The following is a 27,641-nucleotide window of genomic DNA, read 5'->3' on the forward strand; positions in this document are numbered from 1 at the left end:
ATTCTTTTGCGACCCCATGGACTGTAGCCCACCAGGCTCCTCTGTTCACGGGATTTCCCAGGCAAGACTACTGGAGTGGGTTGCCATTTCCTTGTTCAGGAGATCTTCCCGACCCAGGGATTGAACCTGAGTCTCCTGCATTGGCAGGCAGATTCTTTACCACTGAGCCATAAGGGAAGCCACATTTAAAATATATATATATATATGTCTTATTTTAATAAATAAAACTCAATAAGACAAACAACCCAAATAAAACATGGACAAAACTTTAACAGGCACCTCACTAAAGAAAACAAATAATGGTAAGTGCATGGAAGATGTTTAACATCACTAATCATCAAGGAAATGCAATTTAAAGCCACAAGAAGACACAAGCATACACCCAATACAACAGCTGAAGTTCAAAAAGGCTGACAATACCAAGTACTGGTTAGAGAGTAGTAACCGGAACTTGCATACTCTGCTGGTGGTTTAGTTGCTAAGCTGTGTCCGACTCCTTACGACCCCATGGACTGCAGTCTGCCGGGCTCCTCTGTCCATAGGATTCTCCAGGCAAGAATAATGGAGTGGGTTGCCATTTCCTTCTCCAATACACTGCTGGAGGAAATGTAAAAAAACCACTTCACTTAGCAATTTCTTATGAAATTAAACATACACTTGATCATATGACTCAGTCATTCTACACCTAAGCATTTACCAGAAAAATAAAAACAAACATCCCACAGAGACTTGTATACGTATATTCATAGCAGGCTTACTTATAAGAGCCCAAAATGAGAAGAAAAAATGTCCATCAACAGGTTAATGGATAAACAAATTATAGTTTATACTTATAATGGAATATTCCTCAGCAATAAAAAGGAGTGAATTACTGATGTATACAATAACTGTTGTTTAATCTCAATATTCTGAGCCAAAAATCCAGACACAAAAAGAATACATACCAGAACTGTAGAACACAAAATTCTCATTTTTGTAGATGAAAAAGGGCTTCCCCGGTGGCCCAGTGGTAAAGAATCCACCTGCCAGCGTAGGAGATACAAGAGATGGGGGTTCAATCTTGGGACTGGGAAGATCCCCTAGAGAAGGAAAAAGCAACCCACTCCAGTATTTTTGCCTGGAAAATCCCACGGATAGCAGAGCCTGGAGGGCTACAGTCCACAGAGTCACAAAGAGTCGGACATGACTGAACAACTGAGCACACGCACAGAGCACACAAAACCAATTTATCACGACAGACCAGCTCTCGCCTGAGGAGCAGGGTAGACACAGGCCAGCCGACTGCAAAAGTGCACAAGCAGCTTTGTCTGCGTCTTCACTGAGGTTATGGTTTCCCAAATGTATATACTTGGCAAAATTCATCCAACTGTACATTTTAAATGAACACGTTTTATCATACGCAAAATTTACCTCAATAAACTCAGCTTTTTACAGGGTGAAATTCCATTCTACCATCTCTAATGGCAGAGGATCTGCTTTTCCTGAAAGCCCCAAATCTACCCTAGGGAGCCCACACCAGTCTGGTGGTGGCAGGCGCATGGTCCTGAATACAGTGCCCACCTACGAGCAAGGACTGACTTGCAGCTCTACGACCCAGCAGCAAATAAAGTTTACCAATTTTCCAAAACTGGTCTTCATGACAAAAATAAACTAGGCCAATACTCTCTCACTATAAAAACGTCACACAATCCTAAGTGTTATTTATAGACACATATTCCCTATTTGATCCAGAGTCTGAAACCTTACAAGTATTCTCCTCTAAGTGAATAAAAAATGGCAGAGCATTAAAAAAAAAAAAAAATCCCTCTGATCCTCAGATTCAGTGTCCCTCATCCTGGAGCTTTTAAAACAGCAACAGAGGCAATGACTGGTTTGCCAAGTCAGACTTTAGCCAAGTACTGAGTCTATATCTCATTCTTCTGGCTCCCCCGTCACAGTCCCCTTCTAATATTGGGGAAGGCCTCTACATAAGGCTGGGGAAAGGCAGAACCTGCTTCTTATTATATAAAAGCTCAAAATACCTGATAATCAAAAGCAAATATTTGCAGCCAGATTACTTGAGTTTAATCCCTAGCTCCTCCACATATTACGTAAACTTCCTAAAAGTCTCAAAGTTCCTACAATTCTCTTTCCTCATCAGTAAAATGATATTAGTACCTACCTTAGTTGTTGTAAGGATAAAATGAAATATAAAGTATTTAGAAGAGTGTCTGGCATATAACAAGCTCTACAGAAGTTACGTTATTATTGTTTGTTTCCCAAGCTCTGGGGGAGCTGCCACGCGACCTAGGTTCTATGAAGGCACCCAGCCCAGACCTGAGATCAGAAACTAGCGACAACAAGAGGAGTGATAAAAACTCACTGAGGGCAGCAGTAACCGCGGTGGGACCAAGCTGCCACTACATGGGGGCAGCGCCAGTTACCACAGCCAGTACCCAGAGTCCTGGCAGTGCCAGCTGCCAAGCCCCGGCAGCACAGTGCCCGTGCTGAAACCGTGCTGAACCGGGATCCGAGGCATACTCCCCAATAGGGAACCTGGATTCTGGTTTCCAACTTCCTTGTAAGTTACCTCAGATCCTCTTAGTGAATGTCTTTTGTATGTAAGTGACCTGGAATTGGTTTCATCTGCTTGTAACATAAGACACTGAAAGCTGAATTACAGGAAGTGGATAAATGGAAAAAAGTCTTACAATATCCTTGTGAGTGCTTTTGAGTAACAATAATAACTATGAAATGCTCTAGAAACCTTTCAGAATGCTAGTGAATGAATTACCTATGAAACCTGTTTGATAGCTTCATGGTTCCTTAATTTGCCAGTAATAACTGAATGCTGACCTTTATTAACTGCCTTCTATCAATATACGCCAGGTGCCACGCTAACAAGCTTATTACCTGAAATATTTCCTTTAACGTTTACAACTGCCCTGTGAGGAGTTAATGTTAGTTGCTCAGTCGTGACCGACTCTGTGACCCCGTGGACTGCAGTCCTCTAGGCCTCTGTTCTACAGGCAAGAACACTGGAGTCAGTAGCCATTTCCTTCTCCAGGAGGTCTTCCTGACCCAGGGGTTGAACCCAGGTCTCCTGCATTGCAGGCGGATTCTTTACTCTCTGAGCCACAAGGGAAGCCCATGAGGGGAATAAGATTTTCCCAATTTAACAGATAAGAAAACTGAGGACTAGGTCCATTAAAGGATTAAAATAATTTAAATAATGTATCCTCTTGCAAATGGAGCCCTACAATGAAAACAGTGAGTACTGACTGTGTGTCAGCTACTGTTCTATGTGTTTTTCACATATTAACCGATTTAATTCTAATTGCTCAATGTGCATTATCTCCTTCAAAACCCACAAAACTCTCAAACTTAGGTACCATTATTATATCTGTTTTACAGGTAAGAAGACAGATTAAGAAATCTCTCAATGACATGCAGCTACCAAGTGATGAAATGGGATTCAAATCTGGCACATTGGCTGTGAGAGGCCTTATTTTTAGCCTCAACATCACAGAGTCTCTCAAAGGCAAGTGAAACACATCAATGTCATGCCAGCCAATATATATGCCAATGGGTCATGCCAATATATATGCTTTCAGACATTTATGAGTCAAACGTACTGTTTCCTTGATGCTGACCACTTGTACTGCTGTTCTATTTCCATATCGTCCTACACAGTTAGAGTAGCATTTGTCTTAATCTGACCCTTCACTTTCAACAATTCAAGACTGAAGCATCAGCTTCCAATCACACCCTTAGTGCTGCCTTTTGCTAATACCAGAGCCCCAGAGACAGCTGCATCTAGGACCTGCTACTCCTGGCTGTGGGAGGCTGCAGAATTGAACTAGGATGTCTGGGAATCAGGAGCTTCAAGACACGGACTAAGCCTGCTATTGCAAACAGCATCAGCTGCCAGAAAATATGGATGTTATTACTGATCCTGATAACTCCATAGTTATTAACTGGGGTCAATTTTAGTACCCATCCCCCCCTCTAAGGACATTTCTGAATGTTATAGCTGGAGATGGCATGCTACTGGCATCTTGAAGATATAGGGCAGGAATGTTGCTAGAGGTCCTACAATGCACAGGATAATGTCCCACAATAAAAACCTTATAGCAAAATATTTCTTAAGGCTGAAAAACCCTGTAAATAGCCTGATGCTACATACTGCTTCTTATAATAGCAGAACTTACTGGTCTAATACATACTCACTTTATCAAATTACCTATGACATCTTTCAGAGAAGTAGAACAAATAATCCTAAAATTATATTGAACCAGAATTGCCAGAGCAATCCTAAGGAAAAAAACAAAGCTGGAGGCATAACCTTTCCAGACTTCAGACAACACCACAAAGTCACAATAATCAAAACAGTGTGGGATTGGGGGGGGGGGAACAGATACATGGATCAATGGAACAGAACTAAGAGCCCAGAAACAAACCCATACACCTACAGTCAATTAATCTTTAACAAAGGAGGCAAAAATACACAACAGGGAAAAGACAGTCTCTTCAGCAAATGGTACTGGGACAGCTGGACAGCCTCATGTAAATCAATGAAGTTAAAACACACCCTCACACCATACACAAAAATAAACTCAAAATGGCTTAAAGCAGTGGTCGCCAACCTTTTTGGAACCAGGGACTAACTTCATGGAAGACAGTTTCTCCATGGCCCAGGCTGAGGGGGATGGCTTGGGGGTGATTCAAGCACATTACATTCATCGTGCACTTTATCTCTAGTCTAAGGACACTGATCTGACAAGAGGTACTACTGGTCTTCAGTCTGGAAGCTGTGACCCCTGGCTTAAAGACTTAAAATATAAAACACGACACCATGACACTCCTAGAAGAAAACACAGGCAAAACATTTTCTGCCATAAACTGTACAGACGATTTTTTAGGTCAGTCTCCCAAGGCAAAAGAAACAAAAGCAAAAAGAAACAAATGGGACCTAATCAAAAGCTTTCACACAGCAAAAGAAACCACAAACAAAAGGAAAAGACAACCTATGAACTGGGAGAAAATATTGGCAAATGATGTGACTGATAAGGGCTTAATCTCCAAACTACACAAATAGCTCATACAACTCAATAACCAACCAACCAACCAACCCAATCAAAAAATGGGGAGACACTTAAGTAGACATATTTCCAAAGAAGACATACAGATGGCTAACATGCACATGAAAAGATGCTGCTGCTGCTGCTAAGTCGCTCCAGTCTTGTCCGACTCTGTGTGACCCCAGAGATGGCAGCCCACCAGGCTCCCCTGTCCCTGGGATTCTCCAGGCAAGAACACTGGAGTGGGCTGCCATTTCCTTCTCCATGAAAAGATGCTAAACATTGCTAATTACTAGAGAAATGCAAATCAAAACTACACCTCACACCAGTCAGAATGGCCATCACCGAAAAGTATACAAACAAGTGCTGGAGAGGGCATAAAGCAAAGAGAAGCCTCCTACACTGCTGGCAGACTGTACGCTGGTGCAGCCACTACAGAAAACAGTATGAGTGTGTGCATGCTAAGCTGCTTCAGTTTGTCTGACTCTGCGACCCGATGGATTGCCCCGAGAGGCTCCTCTGTCCATGGGATTCTGCAGGCAAGAATACTGGAGTGGGTTGCCTCCTCCAGGGGATATTCCTAACCAAGGATCAAACCTGCGTCGCTTTATGTCTCCTGCACTGGCAGGCGGGTTCTGTATCACTAGCACAGATTACTTCAAAAACTAGAAACAGAACTGCCATATGATCCAGCAACCCCACTCCTGGGCACATATCTGGAGAAAACGATAATTCAAAAAGATACACGCATCCCAAATGTTCACGGCAGCACTACTTACAAAAGCCAAGGCATGGAAACGGCCTAAACGTCCATCAACAGATGAATGGGCAAAGATGACGTGTGTGTAAGCGCACACACACACAGGGGATACTATTCAGCCAGAAAAAAAGAATAAAATAATGCCATTTGCAGCAACATGGATGGACCTAGAGATTGTCATATTGAGTGAAGTAAATCAGAGAAAAACAAGTACTATAAGATATCACTTATATGTGGAATCTAAAATACGACACAAATGAATGTATTTACATAAAAATAAACAAATTCAGACACAGAAAACAAACTTATGGTTCTTGAAGGGGAAAGGGGCTGGGAGAGGGATAAATCAGGAGTTTGTAATTAGCAGATACAAACTACTATATATAAAATAAATGACAAAGTCCTCCTGTATCAGACAGGGAACTGTATTTAGAATCACGTAATAAAGGCAACCCACTCCAGTATTCTCGCCTGGAGAATCTCAGGGACGGAGGAGCCTGGCAGGCTACAGTCCATGGGATCGCAAGAGTCAGCTACGACTTAGCAACTAAACCATTACCACCAATAAACCATTTTGGAAAAAAACATGAAAAAGAATATGTGTGTGTGTGTGTGTGTGTGTGTGTGTGTGTGTGTATACATATAACTGAATCACTTTGCTGCACACCAGAAACTAACACAGCATTGTGAATCAACTGTACTTTAACAAAATACAATTTTAATGTCATAAATGCAATGCATTTCATAGCATAAGACCAACCGCACAGGGGGAGAATAACTCCCCCATGCCCTTCTTTGGTGAAGCCCTTAACACTATTCATCACTCCAGCGAACTTTCTCAACACTACATTAGTTATGCTGCTGCTGCTAAGTCGCTTCAGTCGTGTCCAACTCTGTGCGACCCCATAGATGGCAGCCCACCAGGCTCCCCCATCCCTGGGATTCTCCAGGCAAGAACACTGGAGTGGGTTGCCATCTTCTTCTCCAATGCATGAAAGTGAAAAGTGAAAGTGAAGTCGCTCAGTCATGTCCAACTCTGTGCGACCCCATGGAGTGCAGGCCACCAGGCTCCTCCGTCCATGGGATTTTCCAGGCAAGAATACTGGAGTAGGGTGCCACTGCCTTCTCCAATGTTATAATATGGCTCAAAAAACTGCTGATGGGACTTCCCTAGTACTTGGTTAAGAATCTGCCTGCCAATGCAGGAGCCCTGGGTTCCGTCCCTGATCTGGGAAGGCCCCACGTGCTGTGAAATAGCTAAGCCTGGGCAGCACCACTCCTGAGGCCAAGTTCCAGAGCCCGCGAGCCACGATTACCGAGCCCACCGGCCTCAACTATCGACGCCCACCCTCCGCAACAAGAGAAGGCACCACAGCGAGGAGTTCGTCCACTGCATCTAGAGAGCAGCCCCCGCTCCCCACAGCCAGAGAAAGCCCTCACAGCAGCCAAGACCCAGCACAGCCAGAAATCAGTACAACAACAACAACAACAAAAAACAGAAAGATGCCGACAGTCTGACCCCTACCCACTTGCAGTCACCGCTCAGACTCCATCCTCCCCTGACGGTCTCCGTCCTGGCCAACGGAACGCCTGCCTGCTCACTGCATCTGGACGCCTGTGGTTGGTGCAATAACTCTTCCTCCTATAAATTCAACCCCGAGTCTATAGTCTTTTCTGTGGCTGCTGAAGACCAAAACTAAAAGAAAAAGCTCACATAATTTTTTCTCACAGTTTGTTTTCTACTCCTGAAAATACGCCTTGAGATTAACACTGTAAAAGGCCTTACATTTTGACAATCAGCATTTATGACTACTGATGAGGAGGTTCGTTTTTTCCCTCTGATAGGCAGGGCTGTGTGAGGTGATATGCTTTGGGGTGTCTGTGGGCCGCCTGCCTGCTGACGACTAGGTTCATGTTCTTGTCTTGCTTGTTGTTCTGGTGAGGCGTCCAGCGCTGGGTGCTGCAGGCAGTTGGGTGGTGCTGGGTCTTGGTTTCAGGTGGGGGTCTTCAGGGGAGTGCTCACTGATTAATACTCCCTGGGGTCAGGAGTTCTCGGATGGTCTAGTGTCCTGACTCAGACGTCCCCTCCAGAGACTCAGGCCCAGGTTCTGGTCAGGGAACCAAGATTCCACAAGCCGTTTATTATGGCAATAAAGGGGATTAAAACAAACAAGCTAACAAACAAACACACACAAAAAATCTCCCCAAAAACAACAACAAAAAAACCTCCAAAAATACCACACCAACAACAAAGAACAAAAAATGAAACGCAGACAAACGTTAAAAGCAAAATCAAACAGAAAACAAAACAAAAGAACACACGCACACAAACGAAACCAAAACAGACCACAGAAAACTAAGTACAAGAGAGTGACTCGGTGAGCAAAGAAAACCAAAAATGGTGTCAACCAATCAGAAACAAAACTAAACCACAAACAAGACCAAAGTAGAGTGCCAAGTGAGGAACAAAGCAAAGAAAACAAAATAACCAAACAAACATGATGGGAAAAAAAAAAAAAGGAGAGCAAAAACTATAAAAGAGGGCTTCCCAGGCTGCTCAGAGGTCAAGAATCTGCCTGACAAGCAGGACACGTGGGTTTGATCCCTACGTCGCGAAGTTCCCAGGAGAAGGAAATGACAACCCACTACAGTATTCTTGCCTAGGAAATCCCATGGTCAGAGGAGCTTCGGGGAGCTACAGTTCATAGGGCTGAGGGGGAGCTACAGTTCATAGGGTTGAGAAGAGTTGGACACAACTTAGCAACTAAATCAACAACAATTTATGATGATGGAAACACTTCACAGAAAATCAAAGATGCAACAATAACAAAAATTCACCCAAAGACTAAAAGTCTATCTTAATAATGTAACTGGAAATAAGTTTCTTGATGTTATCAATGTATTACATTAAGAATAGTAAAACCTAATTTCTAAAATGCTTATTAGAAACAAGATAGAAACTTTCTAGAAAGGATATAAAAGAACTTGTCTTAGCCTTAGTCAGACTTCTGGAACAATACAAGACTTTACTTCTTCTAAAACACATATATTTAACATTGTTGTTTAATTTGCCACTGAGCAGGTAAAAATAGAGTACAATAATAAGCTTCAAGCTTTTCAACGGTTTCTTATATCTACCACTTTAAAATGCTACTTTTAAACTCATTATAAAAGCGCCGTGAAATATTCTAATGATCAGTAGGTATTTGGTTCTGCTATCAAGTAGTTATATTTTCTTCTCATTTGAAAGATTCACTTCTTAATCTCAGTCAAACCTTAACAAAACAGCAATGAATAAGCAGTGTGGAAAAGAAAAGGAAGTCACAAATATTCAACTGTAATTGTTCTAGTTATGGCTTCAGACAATGAAGGTCCAAGTGCTTAGTGAACCAATTATGCATGTCAACAGAGACCACATTCTGCTCTAAAACCAAAAAGCACAAATGCCTTCTGTGTCAGATGAAATTAGATTCCTTTTTTGCCTACAAAAAGAGAAAGCAATTCTATTAAAATCATAATTCAGTCTCTGAAATTTCCATCTGAATCAGTAAAAATATGACCTTTAAAACACGGTTAGTGTATTTATGGCAAAGTTAATTTAACACGGTTCAAGAGCATTAGGTGAATAAGCCCACCCATGAGATCTCAAGAGAACTAATCAACTTAACAGGAGACACAGATTTAAGGACTGGCTCTGCCCTTTTTATAACTGTACAGAAGTCACTTGTCCTTCCCTAGGTCTCAATTTCCTCTTTTATAAAACAAGATTCTTAACTTCACCTATACCTCATACAGCTATTAAAAGAATCAAATGTGAAATAGAAAATTAAAAACATTCTATAAAGATGCTGTAATTCTAGCACAGATTTTAGTAAGGACCAACAGGACAGACCCTGGAGCTCCAGCACAGTCACTCCTAACTTTGTCACTGCTGCTGCTAAGCTGCTTCGGTCGTGTCCGACTCCGTGCCACCCCATGGACGGCAGCCCACCAGGCTCCCCCGTCCCTGGGATTCTCCAGGCAAGAACACCGGAGTGGGTTGCCCTAGGTGTACCCTAATGACATTTCTCTAAACAGACCAGTATCCAGACAGAGTTGAAATAGGTTACAAATGTTATTGTCTTGGCCAAGTTCTTTCTTTTTGTCTTTATTCCATCTTGTCATTGTCAATTCCGTGGTTTTTAAAAGGGAGATGATCCCACATAAGAATGGATAAAGCAAATGTGGTCAAGTTGAAATAATGATAACCTGGTTGACAAGTCTATGGGAGTTCATTTACTACTTCACTTTTATTTCATATGTTTCACATTTTTCTTAACAATATTTTAATCTACTAGTATCAACACCTATTTGTCTTATATTTTCCAACCACTTGCTACTTGAATACTGCATTTCAGACCTCTCTTCTAATCATCTGTCAGTCATTCTCATTTCTGAGCCAAGCAAATCTTAGCAGCTAGCTACTGCATTTCCTTCCACTCTTTTCTCATTGACCCTCAGTTCCAGCCAGAGTCCTCACTTCCTCAAACACACCAATCTTATTTTTGCTCTTGCTGTTTCCTCTTTCTGGAAGGTTCTTACTCCTAGATTTTCACATGCCCCTCCCTCAACTCAGTGAGGTATTTGCTCACCCAGAAAGGGCCTTTCCTGACCAACTCATGTAAATTAGCAATCATCACTCTTTAGCCTCTTATCCTGCTTTATAGCAGTAAAGATTTTATTATAATTTCAGTTCAGTCCAGTTGCTCAGTCATATCCAACTCTTTGCGACCCCGTGGACTGCAGCACACCAGGCTTTCCTGTCCTTCACCAACTCCTGGAGCTTGCTCGAATTCATGCCCATTGAGTCAGTGATGTCATCCAACCATCTCATCCTCTGTCGTCCCCTTCTCCTTCTGCCTTCAGTCTTTCCCAGCATCAGGGTCTTCTCAAATGAGTCAGTTCTTCGCATCAGGTGGCCAAAGTTTCAGCTTCAGCATCAGTCCTTCCAGTGAATATTCAGGACTGATTTCCTTTAGGATTGACTGGTTGGCTCTCCTTGCAGTCCAAGGGACTCTCAAGAGTCTTCTCCAATACCACAGTTTCAAAAGCATCAATTCTTCAGCGCTCAGCTTTCTTTATGGTCCAACTCTCACATCCATACATGACTACTGGAAAAAACACAGCTTTGACTAGATGGACCTTTGTTGTCTATAATTTATGTATATGTTATATGTATTTTTAACATGTCTGTCTTCCTCCCCAATGTATTTACAACATAAAAGCCAACTCCACCTGACACAATCTTTCCATGACCTGAACTATCTTCTTAACACCAATTATGCTTCTTCAGATACCCTATTAAATCCAACTCATGCTTCCCCATACACGCGCCTGTTTCCTTTCTCTATGACTCTGCCCAGGTAGTGACCATCATCAGTCACATGCTCAAATGCTACCCCACACTGTAAGACAGTTTAAAGACCACCTTCACGGATATTCCTGGCTGACACTTCCTGAACTGCTATAATTCTTCATGTGAACCACTCCAAAGGCATTATTCTTCTACACTCTATTTTACTTATTTTAAAATTTCTCCTAATAACATGCAGCTTGTGTGCAGGATCTGAACAAATTCACTTTTAGACCTCTGAGTTACTTATGTAAAGAAGGGATGAAAATATTTGTATATCTATTTTTTGGGTATTATAATTAAGTATATGCATTACTGTTACTATATCAAAGGGCAGACAGAAAAGTAACGCAAAAACCCTAAAATACACTAATAAATACCTAATGCAACTACTCTGCTTTCCCTTTTTGTTGTTGTTGGCAAAAATACGCCTGTTTTCCCAACTTCCTTGCTTCTGTCTTTATATAATTTGTCCCTATTAAGTTTCTTAAATTTATTCATATTTCTTTATGCTCAAATCACAGCTCTTTCCTTATTATCAATGTTAAGACTTCCAGGTCTTTGTTGCCAGTTTTCCACAGTTCGCTGTGATCCACACAGTAATGTCATATAGAACCTACATGAACCTTAAGTCACAGGGTTGATGTTTTTGGCTCAGTTCAAAATGTTGACAGTTTTTGCTGTTTTGTTTTGCTTTTAAAGAAATGAAAACTATAATTCAGGTCATCATATTCTAAGAAACTAGTATCCATACATCGTTTACTAGTAGAGTGAGAATTAATTCATTCATCAAACTGACCATCAGTTTATGTGCCAAGCTCTGCTATGATTATCCTGAATTACTGAAAAGTTTGATGTACAGAAATTTAAGAGTTAATGGCCAAAATACAGAGTTATAATACATAAAAGAAAAAATCTTATAAGCAAATTTGAGCCCTAAAATGTTTTCATCAAGAATATTAAAAAAAAAATTTAAGTTAGTAGAATTCTAATAAATGAGCAATTTCAAAGTCACAAAATATTCCTAAATCCAACTTTGGTTAACTGTAATAAACTCATACAAACCTTTTAAATTTGGGTATAAATTCAGATTATACTCACACACCTGGTTTTTCTTTTTTCTTCTTTCTTTTAAGTACAATATCCCTGGGTATGGCTAAAAATACAGAGAATGCCTAATATGAATTTACACACAAATTCTGAACAATTACTTGGCAGTGGATTCCTTCAGATCACTGCCATCCAGGTTTAACTCTCTACTGAGCAGGACATTTCTAGTTCAGTATCTATCCAGGTGACATTCAAGTAGCTGAAACTCACAGTGGTAAACCACAAAAAGAATAATTTTTTTTACAATTATAAGCCTCATCATTGGCTGGGCTGCCAATGCTCCCTGTAGTTCACAGGTGTCAAACTTCTGATCATCTCTCAACAGTTCAGATTCAGAGATCTGATCATAAAAAATAAAAAACATGAGTTGAGACAAATATGGTATACATAATTCCCTAGGTTCTCAGAACTAAATATAACTACAATACTTTTTTGACAAATGGTAAATAGCCACACTACTTTAAATCACAAAGAATTCCAAATCCCTCACAGATAGTATATATTCTGCCAACCAGAGCTCATCTATGACTTTTGAGCGAGAAGTAAATTATCTAGCTCTAAATCCTACATTAAAGCTCGTCATACAGACTCAACGTCTTGGGACGATGATGAAACATTATGGCTAGCACTGTCACCGACACAGACAGCAAACTGGTTTTTTAACACTGCAACTGCAGTCGAAAGAACCCATGTTATGCTCCAGACCTGCCCGTTACCCAACGTCAGCTACCACCTCTCTGAAAGTTAGAACATGTTCAACAAATAAATGAGGGAAATAAATGACGGCTGTTCTTCTTATCTAATTGGATTATATCAAATCAGTCTGAGGGGCAAGGTGGAAAAATATGAAAGTGCTACTCTGTAAATCTTTAACCACTATAAATTTGAGAGCTGTTACTAGGATTAGATGTTCAAAGAAATATCTGATTACTTTAATTCAATGTAAGATTAATTTCTTAATATCTCTGTATTCTAATGGGCTAGAACAGTGGTTTTGAGGTGATACAGAATCACCTACAGAATTTAAAACATCAACAACAATAAAAACATACACAGAGCCCAGATCTAGCACTACACACTCAGATTAATAAGTCTGAGGTGAAGTCCAGAACTCAGTATTTTTTTAAACATTACACCTAGATTCTGAGGTATAATTAACTAGAGACAATACAGGATCAGATGAGCACAAATGTGAACCAATTACTACTATTACTTCAACAGAAACTTCGCTGCATATTTAAATTTAAAACTATAGTTTGACTCGACTTTTATTTCATTTTTATGGGACAAGTATATTGTAGAATTTCATATGCCCAAAGGCAAATGGTAATTGACTTACAATTATGAAGAAATGGCTCTCTTTCTTCCCACGCCTTTCCTGTGTCTATATGTGTAGAAGAGTTTATTTAGAACGGCACATGGTTAGACAAACTAACTCAATTTGGACAGTCTAAACTTGATTGATATGGGTGGATTTTAAAAAACAATATAAATATCACCCAATCACCTCAGAACTAGACTTGACTTCTTCTGTGGCTGGTTTAGATGTACCAAGAGTTGAAGTATCATTGCTGCAGTCAGACATACCTAAAAGTAAAATGTGTTAAGCACACATTAAATAATTTAGTTAAGAGAGCTGTATCACTTCACTGATATTCTTACATTCCACAACATAAATTATTTATTTACAGTCAGAATGTGTTTTGCAAAACTATCTACAATCATATAAGTATCTATTGATTGTAACAGGTAAGTGATTCTAAAAACAAACAAAAATTTAGGAAAAGTTTTTATGCAAAATGTAAAAATACATACTTCAATGACTAAAAAATAATTTCATTTAATCCTTATGGATATGAAACAAGTCAAAAGATCAGAGTGTCCACTTGATTTGACAGATGAAAAAACTGATATCCAAAGATGTCACGATATCAAAAGATGAAGCCAAAATATTATTTACTTATGGCCCACATAAAATCAAAGTTTCAGATTAGAACTTAGACATGTTCCAGTTCCCTGGCCAGTGCTCTTTAATACTGTCACAAATGTAACTGCTCACTGTCAAAATTAAACACTAAAATCAGATTTCATTCAGTACAACTTTAAGAGGCGATTTCTGCTTCTAACTTGTTCAACAACATTAGAGAATGCCAACTGCAATAAAGAATTAAAATTCAGCAGTGTCCACACGACTAGAAAAAAAATCACTTTTAATTCCAATCTCAAAGAAAGGCAATGCCAAAGAATGTTCAAACTACCATACGATCACACTCATTTCATATGCCAGCAAGATTATGCTCAAAATCCTTCAAGCTAGGCTTCAGCAGTATGTGAACCGAGAACTTCCAGATGTACAAAGTGGATTTAGAAAAGGCAGAGGAACCAGAGATCAATTGCCAACATCCGTTAGTGAGAGAAAGCAAGAGAATTCCAGAAAAAAACATCTGCTTCACGGACTACGCTAAAGCCTTTGACTGTATGGATCACAACAAACTGTGGAAAATTCTTAAAGAGATGGGAATACCAGACCACCTCACCTGTCTCCTGAGAAACCTGTCTGCAGGTCAAGAAGTAACAGTTAGAACTGGACATGGAAAAATGGACTAGTTCAAAATTGGGAAAGGAGTACAAGAAGGCTATATATGGTCACCCTGCTTATTTAACTTATATGCAGAGTACATCCTGTGAAATACTGGGCTGGATGAAGCACAAGCTGGAATCAAGATTGCCGGGAGAAATATAAACAACCTCATATATGCAGAGGACCCCACTCATGGCATAAAGTAAAGAGGAACTAAAAAACCTCTTGATGAAGGTGAAAGAGGAGAGTGAAAAAGCTAGCTTAAAACTCAACTAAAGATCATGGCATCTGGTCCCATCACTTCATGGCAAACAGATGGGGAAACAATGGATACAGTGATAGACTTTATTTTCTTGGGCTCCAAAATCACTGCAGATGGTAACTGCAGTCATGAAATTAAAAGATGCTTGCTCCTTGGAAGAAAAGCCATGACAAAGTTAGATAGTATACTAAAAAGCAGAGACACCACTTTGCTGACAAAGGTCCTCATAGTCAAGGCTATGGTTTTCCTAGTAATCATGTATGAATATAAGAGCTGGACCATAAAGAAGGCTGAGCACCAAAAAATTAATGATTTTGAACCGTAGTGCTGGAGAAGACTCTTGAGAGTCCCCTGGACAGCAAGGAGATCAAACCAGTCAATCCTAAAGGAAATCAACTTTGAATATTCATTGGAAGAACTGATGCTGAAGCTCCAAGACTTTGGCCATCCAACGTGAAGAGCTGACTCACTGGAAAAGACCCTGAGGCTGGGAAAGATCGAGAGTAAGAGAAGAAGGGGGTGACAGAGGACAAGATGGATGGATGACATCACTGACTCAATGGACATGAGTTTGAACAAACTTCAGGGGACAGTGAAGCACAGGGAAGCCTGATGTGCTGCAGTTCATCGGGTCTCAAACAGTCGTACACGACTTAGTTACTGAACAACAGTAAGGAGATAGAAAAGTAAAATCTAATTCAAGCTAAAAGAGTAGTCAGTCCTCCATATCTGCAGGTTCAAACAAAGATTGAAAATATTTTTAAAAAAGGAAAAAAAAAACCCTTCGGAAAGTTTCAAAAAGCAAAACTTGAATTTGCCATACACCAGCAAATATTTACATAGCATTTACATTTGCATTACATTATATACTACAAACGTGTACATACTATGTACGTATATACATATTAAATACATATTAGAAGCCTGGCATGCTGCAGTTCATGGGGTCACAAACAGTCAGACACGACTTAGCGAGTGAACAATAACATAGGTAATTTAGAGATGATTTAAAGTATATGGGAGTATGTGCATAAGTTAGATGCAAATACGCTACCATTTTATACAAGTGCCTTCTTATCTGAGAGTGTAAAAGAACCAATGCCCCACCGATACCAAGGGTGACTGTACTTTGAATCTAATCAAGGAGATAGATAAATAAGCACAAAATACCACATCAGGTACTACAATGCAGAGAAACAGAGAAACAAAAAAACTCATGAAATACAATGGAGGGAACAATTTTTGTGCATGCTCAGTCACTCAGTCATATCTGACTCTTTGTGACCCCACGGACTTAGCCCTCCAATCTCCTCTGTCCATGGGATTTCCCAGGCAAGAACACCAGAGTGGGTTGCCATTTCCTTCTTTAAACAATTTTACTGCTTGCCAACTGAATCCAGTACCACATTAAGAAAATAATACAACATGAACAAGAGGGATTTATCCCAGGAATGCAAGACTGTTCAATTAAGAAAATCTTTTAATATATAATATATTCATTAATCTAAGCTGAAAAACATGGTTTTCTACACAGATGAGAAATCTACTGACAGAATTCAACACCCATTCACAATTCAATAATCAAGGAAGAAGGAATTAAGGGAGACATCTTTAACACGATACAGGCTTTAATCCATTATCTTATTTAATAAATAACAGAGGCATTTCCATTAAGACTAAGAACAATGCAAAAACCCACCATCTCTGCTACTATTCAACACTGAACTAGAGGTATTAGCCAATCCAAAGAGATAAGAAAAATCAATTATAAGATAGGTAAAGAAGTAAACATTTCTTTTTGCAGATCATATAATAGTACACCTGAAAAACTCCAAAAAATCAATGCTAAAACTAAGTAAAAAATAGAAGAATTTAGTGAAAAAGTAGGATAAAGAATTAACATACAAAAGGAGTTTGGGGTTAACATATACACACTACTGTACATAAAACAGATAATTTTTTAAATAATATTGAAAAGTAATAATCAGAGGACTTAATGGCAGAGAAAAATTCTATTAACAATAACAACAACAAAGAAGATTAAATAACTTAGGAATAAATTAAACAATGTATAAAGTCTATATGAAAAAAATGTTTACACGTAACTGCTAAGACCCTGAAGACTGAGCAAACAAAAAGACAGATGGTATTCTTAGCCACGATGATGCTGTATGTGCATGCACGCTCAGTCACTTCAGTTGTGTCCAAGTCTTTGCGATCCCATGGACTGCAGCCCTCCAGGCTCCTCTGTCCATGGGATTTTCCCAGCAAGAATACTGGAGTGGATTGCTATGTCCTTCTCCAGGGAATCTTCCTGACCCAGGGATTGAACCCACATCTCTTGCATTGCAGGCAGATTCTTTACCACTGAGCTACCAGGGAAGACCATGATGATATTAAAAGAAGTCATTTCTTCCTTACTTAATTTACAAATTCAATGCAATACAATAAATATATATAACAAGTTAAACTATACAGTTAGACAAGTTACACTACAGTTGATATGGAAAAATCAAACATGTAATAATCGCCAGGAAAACAATGAAAAAGGAAAATCACAAGAGGACTAAATTTGTCAGACATTAAAACATACCACCAAGCATCTATAATTAAAGCAGTATGGCAGTAGCACAAGAATAAACAAAGAGACCAGAATAAAAAGCCAAGTTAGACCATATACACACAAAAATTTAATATATAACAAAGGTGACATCTTAAATCACTTAATTACAAATGGACTTCCCAATAAATAATACCAGGAAAATTAGGTAGCCATTTGGAAAAATACAAAATTAGATCCGTATCTCACACCACACACAAGAATACACTTCAAATGAATTAGGAATCTAGATATAAAGGATGAAAACTCAAATAAATTGCTAAAAGAAAACATACATGAGTTGTACTTTAAATATTCTAAGAATCTAGAGACAATTTTAAAAACTGATAAATTTGACTAAATAAGAATTTTAAAACTGAATAACACAAGTGTTAAAAAGACAAAAGACAACTGAAAAACTAGGGAAATACTTATAACATATGCTGCTGCTGCTGCTGCTAATTCGCTTCAGTCGTGTCCGACTCTGTGCGACCCCATAGATGGCAGCCCATGAGGCTCCCCCATCCCTGGGATTCTCCAGGCAGGAACACTGGAGCAGGTTGCCATTTCCTTCTCCAATGCATGAAAGTGAAAAGTGAAAGTGAAGTCGCTCAGTTGTGTCCGACTCTTAGCGACCCCATGGACTGCAGCCTACCAGGCTCCTCCATCCATGGGATTTTCCAGGCAAGAGTACTGGAGTGGGGTGCCATTGCCTTCTCCTAACATACGCTACAATAGGTTATTAGTCCTAACATAAAGAACTCTTAAAACAAAGGGAAGAAAACAAAAAAACAGAAAGCAGGAAAAAGACATGAACAGACAATTCACAAAAAAAGATTAAAATAGCCTCTAAAATATAAAAAATGATCAAATTCACTCGTGTTAGAGAAATTCAGGTTAAAACAACACTGAGATACCATTTCTCATCTATTAGATAAGCAAAATTTTTTAAATAACAAAACATTGTGTTTGTTACTGAGGATGTGAGGAAATAGGCACTCAGGTACACTGCTGCTGGGAATACAAACTTGTACATTCACTCTGGAGGGAACCTGGGTAACGCCTGACAAAATCACACGCACTCACTTTTGAGCCCAGCAGTCCATGTCCAGGATACATCCTGGGAATGCATCCCCAGCAATACAAAACTACAGACACACTGCCGCATTCTTCACAAATGTAAAGTACTGGGGGGAAGGCACCTAAATGTCTACATACAGGAAGGTGACTGAATAAACTATGACACATCCAGACAATGGAGTACTGTACAACTTTTGAAAAAAATGAAGATCTGTATGATATGCAGTAATTTCCAAGACACAGTGAAAAGCCAAAAAAAACAAAGTTCAAAAGTACCTATAGATACGCTGTCTCAATGTAAGAACAGAAAGGATACATGAAGATACATGCTTCTGTTCACTGGAACAAAAATACAATAAATCAGAGATTACGGAGGTAGGTTACCTACAGGGAATAGGAGAGAAAGGAGTGCGAAAAACTAGGAAATGGGAGCAGGGTAGCAGGAATAAGGAACAAGTGACACCCCTTTGAATAGTTTTAAATAATTCTGACTCTTAGAACCACAGTAATTTTGAGAGAAATTCAAATGGCATAAAATCATAACAAATGAAACTGTATTAAAAAAGAATAACCCAGGAAACGGACGGGGGAAACAAGGATGGGCAAAGGGAGAAGGAGGAGAAGAAAGCAGAGAGCGGGGAGGGGAAGAACGGGGGCGAGAGAAAGGAAAGGCAAGAGAAGAGAGTATCCTGCCTGGACACCATGAGGCTAAAGACGGAGAGAATTAGATACAAAGCCTATTAATACAGTATTTCCCACAGGGGTACACGTTAATAATTCTTAAACTACTTTATGTGTGTAACAGAACAGAACAAATATGCGAACAGAATGTAGGTACTAAAAATTTAAGTTTCTCACTGTTGGAGAAAAAATTACAAAGAAAAGAGAAATGCTAAATAAGCACTGTTGTATTGGACTGGAAATAGTTATCAGTATTATTTTTAATATATGTGTATGTATTTGTGTATGTATGTTATACACACACATATGCATGTATGTACTGGCCTCCTAGCTTTGTCCCCTGAGAGGACCTAGAAGCAGTGATACCCAGTAACAATGATGCCATCTGGTACTCAGGCCCTAAACACTGTTTTCCAATAAAAGGAACCACCATTCTTAAGGAAAAGTGGACGATTCTAACCACCATTCTTAAGGAAAAGTGGACGATTCTAAGACTGGGATAAGGACAAGACAAGATGAGCCTGGGACATTTTCTGGGGTCAGAAATAAGAAAAAAATTCAATTAAAAAAGGGGACTTGCCAAAAGAAGAAAGGACCCAACCAGAAGGAGTTCCTAATGGCCACTGCTGGGACATCTTGAGCAACAAAGCAAATCATGATAGTACTAGATTTGAACTCACATAATAAAACAAATACTAATGTGTCCACACTGACATAAAAAATAACCAAATACAAATGGGGTAAAGTGACCATTCCTCACACGAGAATTTCCATTAATGAGCACGAAGTGAAGTGAAGTGAAGTCGCTCAGTCGTGTCCGACTCTGCAACCCCATGGACTGAAGCCCACCAGGCTCCTACGTCCATGGCATTCTCCAGGCAAGAATACTGGAGTGGGTTGCCATTTCCTTCTCCAATTAATGAGCACAGAAAAGAGAAAACCAGAAATCCCCACCAGGCAAACATCACAGTAGTAAGTGTTGCAGACGGATGTTAAAATAAAAGGGCAAGTTTGAGGAGAAACAGAATTTACATAATCTGCAAGTATCTCCTATAACTACTCAACTGAAGAAAGACAGTAAATGCAGAACTCATAGTTCACAGTGAAGAAACTCAGCAGATCTCTCTCAAAGTGATTAAGTAATCACCAGTAGTAAGACATACCAAGAGCATAATCCCTAAGATGCTGAGCTGAGAAGGACAACATCATTTTTGCAGTATTTGTCCCCTAGATGCAGAAGTTCAGTCTAATGATGAGAAAACACTGGAAAACCCAAACTGAGGAACATTCTAGAAGATACTTGACCAGTACTTTTCAAAAGTGACATGGTCATGAAAGACTAGGAAAGTGTGAGAAATGTACATATTGAAAGAGACTTTGGAGAAATGATTAATTTCAATGAGGGTTCCTGGACAGGATCCTGAAACAGAAAAAGGACAGTCAGTTGAAAATTTGGTGAAATTCTAATAATGGTTGTAGTTTAGTCAATAATATTATACCAATGTTAGTTTCCTACTCTTGATAATTATGTTACAGTTATGTGAGCATCAGGGCAAGAAGGTAAGAAGTATAAGGAAACTACTATTTTTGCAAGTCTAAAATCAGATCAAAATAAAAGTTTTTTAAGAACAGTAAAGAAGTCTGAGCAAAGTTAGAGGAATTACCCTCAGATAGGAGGAGGAAACCTGTCCCACAGAGGAAAGAATGAAAGAAGGAAGGAACCCACAGAAACAGTGGCGCGTGGAATGGAAAACGGAAGAAAGCTAGAGGAGTTCATTTTTGCTGCTGCTACTTTCAGGAGTTACCATCTGCTCCCGCGCATGAACCAGTAGCACCAAACAGGAAAACATATCCTTATTACACAGCTCAGAAGACCAAATGACAGCTTTAGAATGGGGGCTGCTTACCGGAATGACCACGCCATGGTTAGAAGTTTGCAACTTTCCGAGGCGAGAGGAGATAGAGACAGAGGTAACAACTGAAAATGGCTTGGTGAGGAGGTCTCCACAAAAATCCTGAACTACATGGTGTGGAGAAGTTGTGGTGAAAACATCCATGTCCTGGGATCATGGAACACCCTAACTCACAGGGACAGAAGCTCCTGTTCTCAGAATCACTCCAGATCTTGTCCAATATATCACTTCATCTGGCTATCGATCTGTGTCCTTTACCATGTCCTTTATTATTAATATATAATAAACTGCTAAGTATAAAAAAAAAAAACTCCTGGAAGATAGGGAAAGGGGGAATCAAATTTCTGAGAACTACAGAGACAGGTATTATGTCTGTGTTTCATTCATATTATTTAAATGTTCCAACCTTCACAGTTTTTACAAGTTCATTTGTTCATAACTTTAATAACTGGCAACACTGCGAATGACAAGATTTAAAAATAATGGCATTCACTAAACTTACTGTGACAATCACTTCATGATGCATGTAAATCAAATCATTATGCTGTACACCTTAAGCTTATACAGTGCTTTATGTCAATTATATCTCAAAAAAGCTGGAAGAAAAAATAAAACTTACAATTATGGGGGGGAAAAGTGACTTGCAATATGTGCTATTTAAGATATATGTTTCCTGATCTTTACATGAATTTAAAGTTATCTTTAACAGTGATCCTCAAAATGATAAATCATTATTTCAAAACTACCATCAACATTGAAGCTTCACAGGCTGGTTTATACTGGACGCCAAAAATATCTTGTCATCTCTGGGGCTCTACTTCTATAAATTGACCAGAAGTATTCATTACCTGGGAGAAGGCAATGGCACCCCACTCCAGTACTCTTGCCTGGAAAATCCCATGGACGGAGGAGCCTGGTAGGCTGCAGTCCACGGGATCGCTAAGAGTCGGACACAACTAAGCGACTTCACTTTTCACTTTCATGCATTAGAGGAGGAAATGGCAACCCACTCCAGTGTTCTTGCCTAGAGAATCCCAGGGACAGCGGGGCCTGGTGGGCTGCCGTCTATGGGGTCGCACAGAGTCAGACACGACTGAAGCGACTTAGCAGCAGCAGTAGCAGCGTTCATTAACTAATGAGTGTAAGAACCAATGATCTATAAAGTGAATTACTAATTAGCATCTGTAAAAATGTATAATTAATGTTACATAAAGTTTATACTTCATCCCACTGTTTGGAGTTGCTTTTAATTTATTATCACAATCACATTTTGTTTTCTACAAACTGAATAGACCAGTTCTATATCTAGGCTTTCCTGATGGTTCAGCAGTAAAGGACCTGTCCCAATGCAGGAGAGTTTAATGAGGGAGAATTCAATATCCTACAACTGTTAAATGCATTCAGGATCTTTCTCAGGACCCAGGAAAGAGAGGACAGGAAGGCAGAGATTTGCCAGGACCCTGGAAGATAAAAAGAAACACATGACTCCATGGATATCAGACAAGAAAAAAATGCATTTATAATCGCCATAATGCTGAGGACTTAAAGATTTAGAAGTATAATACTAAAGAAAGAAAGTTGAACAGAAATTATAACATGAACATTTCAAATAAAGGTACTCACATATCACAGGGCATCTGAAAAGGTATGCTCAAGGCACAGGAAAGCAAATATAAGCACAGCAGACATACACAGGATAAACACAGCACAGTGGAAGGAGAATCTACATTTTTGGAATGAAAATAAGTATGCTATTACGGAATCTAAAACAAAATTCACTTGAATAAAATACAAGCCATCTAAGAAACTTCTTGAATTTTTATGATGAAATATGAGTCTCCAAAGAACTATCTGAAGAGATATTCTTTGTAGATTACGTTAGTGAAAAAGTTGGAGAAGTACTGTAAATAATTATGAAGGAATTCTGCTGGAACTCAAGGACAATGCTAGTGAGGTAGGTAACAGAAACTTGAGGGCAATCAGTAGCAAAGCCTGGGCTTGCTTCGTCTGAACTGGCTTTAACTTCTCTAGACAAAGAGTATGTCACTGATTTCAGAGACTGGTTACTGATTAAAAGAGAGTGGCTCTATTTCTTTTGCTCTAGATAGAATCTATGGAAATACATCTATCTTTTCTTGTTCATGGATAAATAAAAGAGAATGGTTAAGATTTTATTTCATAATCCAATATTAATCTTCAAGTTGCACTGACTGGTTTACAATAAAAAAATTATAAAGCTAAAAACTTAGTTTTCTTAGTCAAAACTATCTAAAATAGTAATTTTTTATGACGATAGCTTCCTTAACCTACGAGGAAAATCCTTTTCCCTACAGTCAACACAAATGATGTTGAACTCAAAGTGGTTTACCATACAATACCTTCAAAGTATATTCCACTTTCTTTCATAAGTAGAATAATCAAATAAGATTTAAAAAATCATATATATACGTATTATACTGCTGTCTTTATGTCAACAACTATCTGGTATCTGTAAAAGCTATGTTGTTAGACACTCATTAGTCCTTTTAGGTAGTAATAAATTCAGTTCATGTTGCTCATTAAGATAAACACACAGTCTAGACAATTCAAAAGTAGAAAACTCTGACAAAATATAGTTATTCTCAATTATATATAGTAATGAGAAACAATTTAAAAACCAACGTAACAGAGATTCAACTATTTTCATCCTCATGATTATCACCAACTTCTAACCAAGTGACAAAATTGACAGTTCGGAGAAGTCTTTTTATTTGCCCCATTCAGAGTGTGTTACAGAGAAACTAATGAGAAGTCAAATGGTAAGACTCTCAAAGCTAAATTACTCCCTGAAAAGAAAACTAGTTGTAAATAAACTCTAAATTATTCAGTGTACTGTGGCCTCATTCTTCACAGATGGCTAGCTAAGGTCCAGAACACGAGCAGTGAAGTGAAGCAAGAGAACTGGAGAGTTCCTTTAGTTCTGTTATTAATTCCCAAAACCATATAAAATAAACCCCTCAATATTCACAGGTAATTTTTTCAATGGGAAAAAGCTCAGAGAAAATAATCTAAGAAACAGTTCAGTTCAGTCGCTCAGGCATGTCCGACTCTTTGTGACCCCATGAACCACAACACGCCAGGCCTCCCTGTCCAACACCAACTCCCAGAGTTCACCCAAACCCATGTCCATCGAGTCGGTGATGCCATCCAACCATCTCATGCTCTGTCATCCCCTTCTCCTCCTGCCCTCCATCTTTCCCAGCATCAGGGTACAGCTTAGTAATATAGATACAGATGGCTATATAGAAATAGACAGATATGTGTCTTTACACGAATCAGTGCATATTTCTTAGAAGCAACCCTAGCAACGGTGAGCACACACAGTGCCCAGATCTTGGTTTCTAATACCATTCTCCAATAAAGGGCACCGGAGCTCCCTGGAGAAATGGCTGTTTCTAGGACTGGGGCAGGATATATACAAGATGAGCCTGGAGCATCTCGTACTGCTGGAAAGGAAGAATGTGCTTTTTTCAAAAACCCCACCAGAACAGAACAACAAAAAAAAACTCAAAAGAATATAAGAACTAACTGAAAAATCTTCTAAAGGCCAAAGCTGGAACAATCTGAGCAACAAAATTAATAAATACTGGATTATATACTATATTACCGTATAAAGTAAGATTGGATTTTATGCAAAGTATAAAATATCCAAGAATCAATCAATACTGATGTAAATAAATGATTGAATAAATAAATATGAGAAAAGAGGCAAATCTCCTTTGCAGAAAAATCCCCCAAATTTATATACATACCACTGTGAAGAAGGTAGAGCATAATACCCCACACATTAAGAGTGCGTTTCATATAATGACTTTCTTCTAAAAAGTACAATATACAAAGAGGGGGGCAACTTTACAATGTACAGAGCTGACACTGTCAAAAGCCAGGTGATCAAAGTTAACATCAACAATGGTAGGCAGATTGACACCATCTTCTCTTGATCCAAGAACTGCACTTCACCTCAGTGGTCTTTCTCCCCAAGACACGTTACCCGGTTGAATAATGAGAAAAGAATCACACAAACCCCAGCTGAGGCACAATCTACAATCACCCGCTCCTGTATCCTTGCCTGGAGAATCCCATGGACAGTGGAGCCTGGCAGGCCATGGTCCACGGGGTCGCAGAGTCGGACACGACTGAAGCGACTGAGCACGCGGCACTACAACCACCTGACCTGATATCCTCAAAACTATCACCCTGTCATCAAAAACAAGGCGTCCTTGCAAGAAACTGCTAAGAGGACACACAGCAACTAAACTGTGGATTTATTCCAGGGTGGAGTCCTGCGAGAGAAGCAGCACGTTAGGAGAAAACTGAGGCATCTCCACACACATCAGTTGCTGCTGCTGCTAAGTCGCTTCAGTCGTGTCTGACTCTGTGCGACCCCATAGACGGCAGCCCACCAGGCTTCCCCGTACCTGGGATTCTCCAGGCAAGAACACTGGAGTGGGTTGCCATTTCCTTCTCCAACGCATGAAAATGAAAAGAGAAAGTGAAGTCGCTCAGTCGTGTCCGACTCTGGCGACCCCATGGACTGCAGCCCACCAGGCTCCTCCGTCCATGGGACCCTCCAGGCAAGAGTGCTGGAGTGGGGTGCCACTGCCTTCTCCGACACACATCAGTTAATGATGTGTAAATACTGGTTCACCAACTGCGACAAATGTGCCATACTAATGTAATATGTTAATAATGTGGGAAACTGGGAATAGTGTACCTAGGAATCTGTACACTATTTCTACAATAACTGTTAGTCTAAAACTATTCTAAAATAAGAATTTATTATAAAATAATCAAAGAATATTGTACTATAGTATTCTTATTATATAATATGTACTGTTTTGTTAGTATTAATACAAACTTATGCTATTAAAATAGTTTATTTTCATGCACTTGGAAAAAACAATATAACTGGCAATTTAACTGTTATATTTATAAATGCTGCTGTTGCTAAGTCACTTCAGTCATGTCCGACTCTGTGCGACCCCATAGACGGCAGCCTACCAGGCTCCGCCGTCCCTGGGATTCTCCAGGCAAGAGCACTGGAGTGGGCTGCCATTTCCTTCGCCAGTTTATGAAAGTGAAAAGTGAAAGTGAAGTCGCTCAGTTGTATCCAACTCTTAGTGACCTCATGGACTGCAGCCCACCAGGCTCCTCCATCCATGGGATTTTCTAGGCAAGAGTACGGGACTGGGGTGCCATCGCCTTCTCCATATTTATAAATATTTATATTTAAAATCCTATATTACAAAACTCCATAAACTGAAATCTTTCATACTATCAACTTGGAAATTCAATCAATATTTAGGTGTCAGGAACTGAGACAGGTCCGGGGGAGTCAATGAGCCAAAAAAAAGACGTGGTCCCTGTCTGCATGGAGAGACTGGAACAGAAAGACAACCATACAATCATACATATAAACGTCAACTGCAACTGTGGTAAGTGTACGATGTTACTGTCTCAGGTTAGATTAGGGAGCTTAGATCATGTCCTAAAGAAGCAAAACTTCAGTTGAGGTGTGAAGGATAGTTGGAAGCCAACAAGTAAAACGAAAGTAAAGAACGAGTGGTCTAGACAGGGAGAAAAGCACGTGCCAAAGCCGTGCAATGCAAGAGCAAGACGAGTGCAAAGGACTGGTGAAGGCCAGCACGCGTGAAATGAAGAGTTACGGCTGGAGGGCTAGGTGCTGTTACAGAGTTTTGTTTTTACCCCAAAAGCAATGAGAAGCCATAAAAAGATTGGGAGGGAGGAGGGAAGAGCTGACAATCAGATGTGTTTTCAAAATAAATCACTGTGCCTTTAGGATGGATACTGGATTAGAGATGATCTGAAGAAGTGGGTAAACAAGAAAGAAGGCTCCTGTAGAAATTTCAAGCGAGATTATGGTAACAAAGTGAAGTGGTTGTAGTGGAAATGGGAAACACTAGACAGGTTTAAGAGATATTTAGAAAATAAGACTAATAAAAACTTGTTGACAGACTGGACCTATCAGGGAGAGGAGTGAATAAGGTTCACTCCTACTTTCCTGAATTTTCCAACTGGTAAGATAATGGAGTCATTCACTAAAATAAAAAACAAAGAAAGAAGAAAAAACATATTGGGGCGGGGGTTGGGAGTGAGGGAGAGACCAGTTTAGTTTCAGACCTTGTATATGAGATATCTTTAAT

At 39.5% G+C, this 27,641-nt stretch overlaps 1 protein-coding gene across 5 annotated transcripts in view; it reads right to left on the reverse strand.

Annotated features, from left to right (window-relative positions):
• The window catches only part of ARFIP1 (ADP ribosylation factor interacting protein 1), a 138,426-nt gene that overhangs the window by 104,918 nt on the left and 5,867 nt on the right, over positions 1-27,641 (reverse strand). Inside the window, exon 2 of one of the 5 annotated variants that reach the window (XM_061383964.1) lies at positions 13,830-13,909. The exons of 2 other annotated variants lie outside the window; for them this stretch is intronic. In XM_061383964.1, coding sequence (XP_061239948.1) covers positions 13,830-13,907 — 78 coding nt within the window. In that variant the 5' untranslated portion in view covers positions 13,908-13,909. Of the gene's footprint in view, positions 1-420; positions 890-13,829; positions 13,910-27,641 lie in introns of those variants that run through there. 2 more of the 5 variants (XM_061383967.1, XM_061383968.1) reach the window with 2 other exon arrangements.

This window comes from Bos javanicus, chromosome 17 (assembly GCF_032452875.1).
Source record: "Bos javanicus breed banteng chromosome 17, ARS-OSU_banteng_1.0, whole genome shotgun sequence".
NCBI classification, from domain to species: domain Eukaryota; kingdom Metazoa; phylum Chordata; class Mammalia; order Artiodactyla; family Bovidae; genus Bos; species Bos javanicus.